The 12237-nt window shown below is 42.7% G+C and overlaps 1 protein-coding gene across 1 annotated transcript; it reads left to right on the top strand.

Annotated features, from left to right (window-relative positions):
• Window positions 1-1898: 1898 nt before the first annotated feature.
• Window positions 1899-5720, top strand: sparcl2 (SPARC-like 2). Its single transcript, XM_046402626.1, has 6 exons — window positions 1899-2049; window positions 2593-2665; window positions 3217-3328; window positions 3604-3722; window positions 3810-3964; window positions 5517-5720. Exons 1-6 carry the CDS (start codon window positions 1987-1989, stop codon window positions 5667-5669), a joined length of 675 nt encoding a protein of 224 aa, XP_046258582.1. The 5' UTR covers window positions 1899-1986; the 3' UTR covers window positions 5670-5720.
• The last annotated feature ends 6517 nt before the right edge of the window (window positions 5721-12237 follow it).

Here is a 12237-nt window from a genome sequence, read left to right on the forward strand (position 1 = left end):
CATTTAGTTAATCAGACTATCTACTGGACGATCAACCAAACTGCTAGTGAAGTTTTCACAACTTGACACTTGAACTATTCATGACTAGTTCAGCTTTGTTTTCCCTGATCTTCCATGTACACCTATTATAGTAAGATCATCCAGCAGGAGACATTGCTATGCTGATGTAAAGTTTATTTTGTTGCACAAAAGCATGGCTGCCTTATTAATTTGTTCTGTTTTTACAGTCACATTATCAGGGAAGGATCACCCCACATGGCCGCTGGGGCAAAAATTCAAGGATTTCAAGGAGCTTTATTGTCATATCACACATGTAGGAACATGAGGTGGAACGAAATTAGTTTCCCTGGTCCCGGTATAAGCCCAAAACCTACAATACTAATGCTATAAATATAACAACAACCAGAATAAAAGATATAAGCAGTGAACAGGGACCAGATGGCAACAGTATTTACAGCAGTATTGCAGAGTTGTACAAATGAGATGAGTCAAGTAATAAAATGATCTCTCTGCCCCAGCGGGCTCCTGTTTGTGGTCTCAGGGACCTGCAGCAAACACTTACTTTACCAAAATCCTAGACACACTTTTTCCAACGATATATTTATTTGACTAGTTACAACTTAACGTTTCTTATTATGTTTTCCCTCAATTTAATATTCTGGGCTTCCTCCAAAGATGTGTAAAGCATGGTTCCAATGCAAGAGGAAATTGAGTTAAGAAGCCCACTTTAAAGCCAGCAGTTTTCAAAAAAAAAATATGGTGACTCCTTGTAGGAGAAAAAACAGTCAACAGACTGACAGAAAATTGATTGTGATTTAGGATTCAGGATTACGATTCAGAATGTGTGCCTGTCGTTCAGTGAGGATGTTATTGAGCACCACAACCAGCAGAGGGCAGCCTTTCCCCTCTTGCTGACTCACAGGCGTCCTTCTCCTATGCACATCAGGTTTGATTTATCTTTAGGTGCGTGTTTGCTTGTGTAAGTCTGTGAGTGTGTGTGTGTGTGTGTGTGTGAAATAAAAGGTAAATTTGAATGTGAGACAGAGAGAGTTGAGTGAAAAGGTGTGAAGAAGTATGACCATATGTTCCCTCTGGCTTGTAAATCTTCCCGTGGACCAAAGCCAACTTCAGTGAAAACCACTTCACCTCCCAAAATAACTAATCCCATCTCTCTTTGTCTTTTACCCTCACTTTGTCTCAGTAAGTAGAGCTCTTCTGAACATTTTCCACCTAAGCAACACTGAAGTGGACAGGGTCTTAAAGTAACACTGTAGTTTGAACACCTGTATCCTCCACTGTGATCAGCGAGGGGGCGAATGTGAAGGGAAGAGTCAGACACACAGGGAAGAGCAGAGAGGAGGGGTTGGATAAAGCAAGAAAAAAGATGGAAAGAAAAACCGCTGAAGAGAGCTGTAAAAACAAAACACCCTGAGCGGAGGTAGTGAGACAGAGAGGAAAAAGGTATCTGGCAACAAGGAAAAGAAGGAGAACAACAGAGGAAAGTTGTGACAGAGGTAAGTTTTTTTTAAGGCAACCAAGGGGATAGAAAATGACTCAAATAGCCTCCTCAACCAAAAGCTGGATGTCCTGTTAGTGTAATTCAACCCTCCTTTTCCTCTCTGATGGAAAATGATTGTTTTCTTGAGACTCAGTGAGCTGCATTGTTTCCGGCTACATTACGGGAATGGCTGCAAAGAGAGCATTAGTGGGTAAATGACACCAGGGAAGAAAGAAGTAAAAAATAAAATATGCATCTATTAAGGAAGCAGGATGTGGGTAAACTGAACAGCTATATTTGTTTCCTGGGTTTTGAATGCAATTGATATAAAAAAAAAATGTAAAGGTAGAGTATGGTGCTGCTGGAAATATGTACAGAAATGTTTTTTGGTTTTTTTGCTCATCCACAGCTGTGTTTGCAAGATCTTAGTCTAATATTTTCCTTCTGCAGGAGACTTTTCCTCTTGTATTCCACTTGATGTTTTGACCATGAACTCAAGCTTCACGTTTGCCTTGTTTCTGCTGCTGGCTTTTCACACATGTACAGCCGTGGTGAGTCTAACATGTCATATTTGGATGCGGATGTGACACCTGTAATATTGTCTTGCAAACAACACACCTTAATAACATACGCACACACCTGTTTTCTGTTCAACTCACCAGATTGTTTTGTGTTACGTGTTAAAACAGCAATTCCTGAGTTATGAAACGGTGGCTCCAGTATTTTGGGTCAGCGTTGCACCTGTTTCCCATCTGAACAGGGAAAGTTTTGAGGGCAGATGTGGACCTGGCAGTGACTACAAAGTTTGGAGAAATTTAAGTGTGGAACTGGGGCACGAAAGGGTAGATGGATGTGATGTCTACAACGCACACCATTTTGCAATTTCTTTTAATCATTTACACTACGCGGTCTTCACTGAGTTGACATTGTTCTAATCAAAAGCCTCAGCACCATACTGATAAAAACAGACATTTCTGCCAGGGGACACATTATGATCCAAAGTTTAAGGCTTTACACTGACAGATAAGTTTAGTGCATGCCTCTGGAACTGATGTGTGTGTGTGTGTGTGTGTGTGTGTGTGTGTGTGTGTCAGGGAGGCAGAGCCCAGCGCAAACAAAGACAAGCTGAGGAGAGCCTGAGACCATACATTGGCAGAGTAGAACCAGGTAAGACTTGTGTGCTGTTCAGGTACAGCAGAAGAAGCCGTTTTCTGACCGCATGTCGGTTATGCAGCTCTTACTAACAGAGTAAGTTCAGTTCAGTTTCAGGTTGTTTGCTCGAAGTGAAAAAAAAAGCATTAAGTGGCTGCAGTGATTTTTTTTCCACATGAAGTGATTAAAATATGTAGCTGATAAACTGCCAAGTCACCATCTAAAACTGGCAGAGATGACAGAGAGCACATTCCCATTTTAGCTCACAAATGCGTTTTGAATTGAATGTCTAGCATTGATTGTAACGTGCCTGTCACACCATTCATTTACCTGACTTTTTCCTCTTACTGTTTCTTCCATCCACCACTCACTGTGTCATTTCATTGTCTTAAATAGACCCTATGAGACATTTTATATGATGCTCTCATCCAAGACAGCTGTAATCAGCGCTGAAAGCTGAAAAAGTGCTCATCAGAACGGGCTTGTAATCAGGCTAAGAAAACACACGTGTCAAACAAGGGAACAGGAGAAACACACTGCAGCGAGGTTGTTCCTTCATGTTTCAGAAAAGCTTTGTGAGCTGCTGAAATGTCACAGTCCAGTGGGATCTTGGTGCCAGGTAGTTGAGGAAAATGGAGTCCTTGTCCCCAAGTGTGTTTGTCCTCAGTCGTGTCCAAGGTAAACACCTCATGGCATTCAAACCGAGTAACAATCTATCTGGGATTTTGATCATTTTCCATTTGAGCAAATGTATTGAATTGTCCTGTCTTGATATAAAGTTGATTATTTACTTTCTTTGCATTTGTTAATACCCTTATAAAACTAAAAAAAAAAAAAAGAGGCTTTGGGATGAAATCATGAAGTACAGCAGTTTATTTAATCCAGATGTGCACACTGTATAATCCATCTTCAGATATGTAGTTTTTCAAAATGGCACTGACTCATGTAATCAGGCAGAGGGCACCAGTGTGCAGCGTTCTGGGAAGGACCTATGGGAATGAGTGTTTGCTCCATAAAGAAGCTTGCAGAAAGGGACGCCGCATTGGGCTGGCTCACACAGGACCCTGTCTGGGTAAACACACAACACATTAGATACTGCACACAATTTCCACTGTGCAGGGCAGCCTGCCAAATCAGCTCTGTTATCCTTCTCGATCAGTCCCCGAGGCTAAATGCACTGAGGAGGAATTAAGCCAGTTTCCATATCGTCTCCTGGACTGGTTTCTGCTGCTAAGTCGTATGGGAGAGTCCCACGCACCTGTGGCCCCGCCCCAGAGCTGCCTCAGCCACGCCCAGAGGACACAACTTGCCCAGGTAACACAAGCGTCGCACAGCCTGAGCAGCAGACTGACAGACGCTAATAGTCTGCATCCAAAGGGAGCAATTTCAAACATGGTTTATGATCAGCAATGACTTCACCTAATGATGCAAATGAAATCCATATCAATATCCACAACAAACTGGAGCGCTAGAGAAGCTATAGCCGGAAGACAAAGATACCAAGGGATCATTTTCACTCCCACTCAACATAAAACTGTTTCTGACACCAGACGCCATCATCGTGCAAGTATAGGAATCGTGCTTCTTGGATTGCCTCGAGAGAAATCGATGTTAACAACCTACTTTAAGTGGGATGTAGGTTGTGTGGCTTGTGGTGTGCTCATCCACAGAATGAGACAGCGGCTCTCAAGAAAAGCATGTATAAATAGGATTAGGTCAATAAGCACTAAATTATTCAATAAGATGGTGAATGGAGGGATAACTTAATATCCTCCCTCCAGACAACTGGCCTCAAATGAATTAAAAGAAGACTCATGCATTATTTTTATGTGAAAAATGATACACAGTGTTTCCAAATGAAACCATTTGTGTGACTTAAATCTCCAACACTATATGTATTATTCTTAGAATAAAGTTTTTATTTCTTTCATCAATGTTAACAATAGCACATGTAGAAAAGGACTTTTTGTACATGCTAGCAGGTCTGTGAAGCTAGCGGTATGCAAACATTAGCACGCTAAGATGCTCACAGTGACAACGCATTTACCATACGTTTACTGTCTTCACCATATTAGTTTGGTTGTGTGTGGGAGAAATTAAAAATTTGACCTGATGACCTGGTGGTCCAATACTGAACAGAGACTTTAATGACACTGTATTCTTTATACATAGAATGCTTTGCTACAACAGCTTCCACTCTTCTGTGAAGGTTTTCCACAACATGTTGGAGTGTTTCTGTGGAACTTTTTGCCCATTCATGCAGTAGAGCATTTGTGAGGTCACACACTGATGTTGGACCAAAAGGCCTGGCTCACAATATCTGTTCCAGTTCATCCCAAAGACGTTGGATGGGGTTGAGGTCAGGGCTCTGTGTGGACCAGTCAAGTTCTTCCACACCGAACTCATCCAGCCATGTCTTTATGGAGCTTTGTGCACTGGGACACAGACATGCTGGAATAGAAAAGGGCCTTCAACAAACTGTTGCCACAAGGTTGGAAGCATAGCATTGTCCAACATGTCTTGGTATGCTGAAGCATTAAGATTTCCCTTCACTGGACGTAAAGGACCAAGCCCAAAGTCTGAAAAACAGCCCCCTAAAGTGGTGTGTCAGTGTACTTTTGTCTGTATAGTGTAGATAGTCAGGGGATTACTGGAGAACTTGAGTGCCTGAACCAAATTTTATAGCAATTGTTCAAATGGTTGAGATATTCAGGACCAAGGTGGTGGAACAACAGACAGATCCATGCCACAAGCATTGCTAACAGTGCATGGTTATTTTATATAGTGCAATATAAATTAAAGAACAGTCTGAACAGTCTGCTTCTTTATCACCCTTACTGTTACCACTTTTCCTTTTTCTCTTTAGCAAAGATTTACCACACTGGACAGGAACAAAGATGGCAAGCTGAGCCACAGAGACCTGAGGAAGCTGCGTTACAAGAGGATGCCACTGGAGCATTGTGCCACTCCATTCTTTCAGTCAGTCCCACCTCCAGGAACTAATGCCACAGGCAATTAATTCAGTACTGGCTTGCTTGTTCTTGAACGTCAGACATACATATCATCATAACATGCCATAAACTAATGACCCTTGATTCATTTTTAACGTTGCATGTAGTAGCGTGGGAGGGGAGAAACATTTATTGCATGGCGTATTTGATAAGCAGGTACCATAAGGAGACTTAGTGGTCGATGAGGTAAACACAGCGCTGCACATGATGTTCACATCACCGTCACCTTATGGCACACAAAGATTCATAATGTGAACCTTCTGTCCCTTGCAATATGTTATTTTTCAGCTAATTATTGAAACACCAAGGGTTAAAAATGTCACACCGCGATGCATTTCGCCTCCGCTCTGTAACCAAGTTGCACCTCCCACCATGCTGTTCTCTCTGCACGCCATCTATCCATTCATCCTCCATGCCAATCCCCTCTTCCTGTGTCCTCCTCCCCTCCGATCTCATGGCCACACCATCTCTCCATCATCTTACTCCTCCTTCACACTGAAGCACTTCTCCCCCCCCTCTCTCTCTCTGTGCTCCATACTTTCCTTTCATCTTTCCTACAAATATACTTATCCTCAGCCTCCCTCTCCATCAACTGCTTCTTTGTTTTCGTTTGTCTCATTCTTTCACTCTTCAATCACTTCTCTTTTCTCTACCATCCATTCTCCCACCCAACCCCCTTTTCTCTGCCAGTCTGCAGTGACAGGTTTTGTGGGAGTAGGGCTGGCTGTGTCAATGTCAAGCCATTCCCAGCAATGATAATGTTTATTACCCGCTGTGTCTCCCGCTGCCCATGGATTAACACAAATTGAAGGAGTACCCTTCAGAGATAACGCTGCAGGGTGAACTGAAAGACAGTGGCTGTGGAAGAGCCCCAGCGCAGCTCTTTCCACACCTCTGGATACATCTTTATACCATCTCTGTGTGTATTTGCACAAATCTGCCTTTTTGTGCGTGGACTCATTGGAGTATGAGTGAATGTGTGTGTTTGCTGAGTTGTCTGCTGGTGCCATGTGATGAGGTCAGTGTGTGTTGTACTGTGCTGTGTTTGCAGGTCATGTGACCGTAACAAGAACATGAAGGTGACCCTGCGAGAGTGGACTGCCTGTGTGGTGGATCGCTCCGAGACCTGGTTTTACCATTTCATGTGTTAGTCACATCTTTTGCACAATGTTGCTGTACTTCCTCACATACAAAAATTGGAGGCTATTGCTTACTTAAAGCCTCTTTTACTGTAATCAAAAGTCCAGATTAAAAGTAGTCTGCTGTGTTTTAGGCGTCTGAAGAAGAGCAAAGATTTTTCTTCTTCCAGCCAACTAGGATATTTCATGATACATGTTTTTCCACAATTATCCCATCCATTTTACTACAAGAGTCCGGTCTGAAACATTGGCCTTCTGCTTTAGAAAATATTTTCCTGGATTAAAATCATTCACTAAACGGGAATTCTGGCACATACAAAAGCTTGGTGGACTTCTGAGAGGAGGATTAAAAACAGAATGGTCAAAGTCGATGCTGTGGCAGAGGCCAGGGTTTTATTTTCCCTGACTTTGACCTCCCCTTGACTACAGTGAGCTGTTTTCACAGGCTTAATAGTACTCATCATGATTCATACAATGACTTGAATGTGAATAATTTGAATTTGAAGAAATATCTTTCTAATACTGAGAACTTAAATCTGATTTTGTGAACCCTGAATATATAAATAAACAGGACATTCAGTTTTGGGAATAGCATTACTTGATATTAACTGTTAAAATTCATTTCGTAAATCAGTTTCACCTTAAAGTATTCAGTAGGGATTCACAATTGTTTTAACAACAATGTATTTAGTTTCTTATAAAATTCAAATCTCCATTCATTTGCTTCCATGGAGAAATCTTTACTATAACTGAAATTCTGTAGACGTTAACTGACAATTTGCAGCAATCAGCAGTTCAAAGTTATCATTGATTCCTTACATTTTTAGCATTGTTAATTTTTTAAAAACATTTCTTTTGTCTCACTTATATCACGGGCCGTTTCAAACCAAAATGATTTGTTTTTTGTTTTATCTGCAGCGATGAGAATGGGCTCCCGTAAGCTGTGTCCCACAGTCAAAGACAACCGCATTTGATATGAAAAACACTAACATGAGCAGCCGCACGTCTGAAAGGAGCTCGCCGAAAGAAAAACACCATCGCAGTTACTGGATTTAAATGCTACAGGACGGCACTGCCACACACTGCTCAGTCATCTGTTTGACTTTGTATTGCAGCTTGTAATTTATCATGTCGACAAATCCGAATCTGCTGGCTGTCTGTGCATTCATGTGTGTGCTCAAAATGGACAAATAGATGTCTGGACGGGCTGACCGCCAGTTTGTTAATTACATTACTGACATTTGTACATTTGTGTTGTGAAAGAGCAGAGGCAACACTGAGTACCTAATTACATGGCATGCCTTGACTAAGCAATCACACGGTAGAATGACAGTATTGTACAGTACAAAAGTATTGTAGACAGACAGCGTGATCTACATGCAATGACAAACTGGATGGAAGGTAAAGATAAGGGGAAGAGAAAGATGACGTAACCAGACAAGACACAAAGAGATGATAAAGAGGGTGAAGGGAAGAAGTGGAGGAAAGTGTTGTAATGCACTGGAGGAGAGCGAGGGAGGGAAGGAGAGGAGCAAAGTGACTGTAGGAAGGATGGAGAAGTACAAAGTGTGTTTGTGAAAGATGGGAGGAGGTAATGCACTGTAAATGGGACTTGAGAGTAATGGAGTAATGCATAAAAAATGGATCAGAAATGAGGGAAAGACTGAGAACAGAGGAAGGAGGGGGGGCTGAGAAAGCTGGAGGAACTGAGAAGAAGAGGAAATGCAAGAAAAAAGGTTTTGATGCTGCAAACCATTTCCTGCAGCCAACTCTGTAAATAGCGTCTCCGGCAATGATGCAGAACATTTGAAACGCTTGACCTCCGTCAAGGTCAGCAAGCTTGCATCATGCAAGTTTGCTGACTTTTTGTACGTATGCAACGTCCTTAAAATGTGTTTGCTTGCCTTTGTCTTGTGTGTGATTTTGTGTGCGGTTTTGTTTGTGTTGGTGCTACAAGATCAATAAGAGGATATGAGTGTGGCCCGGGGTGAGTTCTTTGGTGTGCCTGGTTTCTCTGGACTAATTAGCCTTCAGATTTACCATGCCTGAAGGATGAGGGTGGAGAGAAAGACACTGGGAAGAAGATGAAGAAAGAGGGAGAGATTTCAGTGCTCAATATGAGATGCAGATTCATTGCAGACATGAGGCAAACAAGAACTGCTCGCTCTACATGCCGTGCAAAAAGAAAGTGCATCACCATAAATATGAAAACAAGATGTTTTCATTCCATCAGATTTTCACTGAAAACTTTTGATAAAATGGAGTGGACCACTGGAGAGCTGCGGTTCCTCGTGATGCTGGGAGTGAAAAACAAGTCTAAACTTTGAGAAAATATCAGGAAAACAAGCATGAGGAATGAATAAAAGTGGACTGTACTGGATTGTATTTGCTAAAGATGAGTGACCTGCGGATCGACTGGCTGTTGGTCCTGCCTCTCGCTGTGCAAGAAAAAATAAAACAAAACACTTTGAATACAAAGTCCACCCCCATTTCCTCCACCCACAAACATCTCTCCTCAGTCGCTCCCTTCTTCCCCGGGGACTAGTCCCTTTATCCCAAAAAATAAATAAATAAAATGAGCTTTGGGGGCCACCCCTGAAGGTCCAGCATCTCCTCCTCCTCCTCCTCACCGCTGTTCTTTGTGTGTCTTCATACACCCCCCCTGCGTTAATAGATTCCCTCTCATTACCACTGGACCACCTCCTTCCTTCCCCCCAACCAAACACAGAGAGGGCAGTTGTAGATTGATCCACCTAATCCGAGTTTACCTCCTTGTCACACACACACACACACACACACACACACACACACACACACACACACACACACACACACACTGTCACACTCCTACTGTCCTCTCCTGTCACACCCCATTTGGATATTAGAGGAGAGAGATATCTATCTGCCACCTACCTCTCTAACCTTGTTCTCCCCACATCACTAATCGGTGATCTGATCTGTGACGGCTTGCTTGCATCTCTCTTGTTTCCTCTCTCTCTTTCTCTCTCTCTCTCTCACAGACATTTTGCACACACACACACACACACACACTCCCAAGGGACTCTGACAGCACAGGAGCAGATGGGCGACTGGTGATGACATGTTGTTAAAAATAAAGATTCCTGTTAACCCGTTGTCAGCTAGCACGCCCTCCCTTCCTACCCCCCGTTTCATCTCATCTCTGTCAATCTCTCTCTCTGTTGCTTTCTCACACTGTCAGTCCCTCTTTCTCTCTTTCCTTTCACAACACTGTCCTTATAGGCTGTTACTCAGTACCAAAGCCAGCTAACCATGCCAGTGAAAGCATGCTTCAAGATGGTTGTCATAAGGATGCGCCCCAGCATTATGCATGGCTTGTAAGCAGACATCAATAATAGATAAAAAGGCCAGTTTTGCGGTTTCTGTTCATGCAATTATGCCAAATGAAATTTTTACTCTCGCTTTCTGTCGCTTTCTGTGCGGATGGAGTTTGTCCGGTGACCGAATGCTGATAAATTATTAAATGGCAACACAAGAGGAGAGGAGCTGTGGGATCAAAAGAAATATTCAGGCCAGTCACGATGGCAGTGAAACGGAGAGAGGTTGTTTGTGAGAGCTTATGAACGTGTGTCATCCAAGCCTGCGCATCGATTCCACGTCAGCCAGATGTCCGACAGATGTCCAAAGTCTTAGGAAAATAGACTACGACGTGAGTCTCAAGTCAAATTCTTCCCTCCAGGAGAAAAAAAAAAACAGCATAAAACTTGTAAGAACAGCTCATACACAAAGTTGCATGTGTGCAGTAATGTCTCTAAGGTTAATCACCATCCAATCTTCAAAAGCAGCAGGCGTATCGTGCTCTGCCAGACTGCCGACTTTCAGAACTTCTTAGGGGCTGTAAAGTGGGCCAGCGAATGGAGGGGGATACAGAGAGGAGGACTGGTGGCTTTGAAAGAGGGTCCAGTCGCTGTAAAGGGTCCTCACGCAATAAAAAGACCAGTTGTGGCCACAGAAGTGATACATTTATTAATAGCGCTCATGTGCCAGATTTTTTATTCCTCTTTGAAGTGATTTTGCAAGCTGACAGAGAGAGAGAGAGAGAGAGAGAGGACAGGAGGGTGAGGGGGGGTTGTATCTCAAATTTTTAGCCTGCGGTCAGACAATATTCCCTCTGGGTGGAGTGGGTCCCATTCACAGCGACCTCAATAGCCCTACACTGAAGTACCTGGTGAATGAGCGAGAAAAGGCTTCATCACAGAATGGACAGGGGAGTTAGTGCACAATGTGGCGGGCCTCTTTCTATTTTCCTGATTATATTGATTAAAGAGCTCAGGAGCGAGACAGAGAGAGAGAGAGAGAGAGAGAGAGAGAGAGAGAGAGAGAGAGATGAGGCCCACCATTGTGTGGAGATGAGAGGACTGGGTGGGGTGGGAGAGCCACTGATATGAATGGCCATCACCCTCCAGTCCTCTGAGATCCACACTTGACCTATAGGTGGAGGACATAAAGCCTTCAGTACGGCTTTCCTGTATATAGACTTACATATAGCCTGTGTCCAGTAGGTTTCCACTTCATTACAATATGCCCACACTATGGGGGCACAGGTTTTTAATGTCAACTCCACCTAGATGGGGATTCACTCTGAAACCAGTCCTCAGGCTCCAAATAAAAGCTACTTGGAGCAAAGTTCAGCAAGACTGAAATCACTTACAGAAAGGCTTATATGAGGAAAAAATATGCACAAAAGAGGAGGAAAGAAAACCAAAATAGGGATAGCAGTCTGTACAGTAAACTACAGGAACTATTTCCTTTCCATATCAGTGCAGAGGGAAGTGTGCTTCTACTCATGGATGAGAGGCTGGTTATCTAAGCTGAAGAAGCCAGCGATCTGTGCAGCTCAGCCAAGGATGACGCCATCAGTGTTCATGACCTCCTCGTCTATGAGTAGATGCATGTTTCCTTCGGTGTGTAGCTTGCTAAAATAAATAGTTCATACATGAAACTGTTTGCAACTGTGGATTGTTTGGAGTAGCCAGGCCATAATTTCTGGAAAGAGACAATGCTGGTGAGTTTTTCAAATGTATGTGCTGAGGGGCTTTGAGCACAAAAGCAAAACGTTAGCTAGTTCCATTATATAGGATAGAAGGCAGGCAAATGTTTGGCTGAAATATCCAAAACTCAGCAACTCAAAGAGTCTAGATGGATAAAGAGCCCAAGAGATAAGAAATAAAATAAGTATTTTTGATTTGGGGGTGAACTGTCCCTTTACAATAATTGCAGAATTTTGCAAAAGAATCTGACAATTTTAACTACTCTTTAAATTAGGATGGAATCAACCTTAGGGGTATTAATGAAATAATGAACTGAACAGAATGAAATTAATAAGTGATTTGTGTTCTAGCTTATGTATATCTATGTGTTATTACTGCAAATAGGAGCGACACAAGGTATTTTGCTG

This window comes from Scatophagus argus, chromosome 10, assembly GCF_020382885.2.
Source record: "Scatophagus argus isolate fScaArg1 chromosome 10, fScaArg1.pri, whole genome shotgun sequence".
Lineage (NCBI taxonomy): Eukaryota > Metazoa > Chordata > Actinopteri > Scatophagidae > Scatophagus > Scatophagus argus.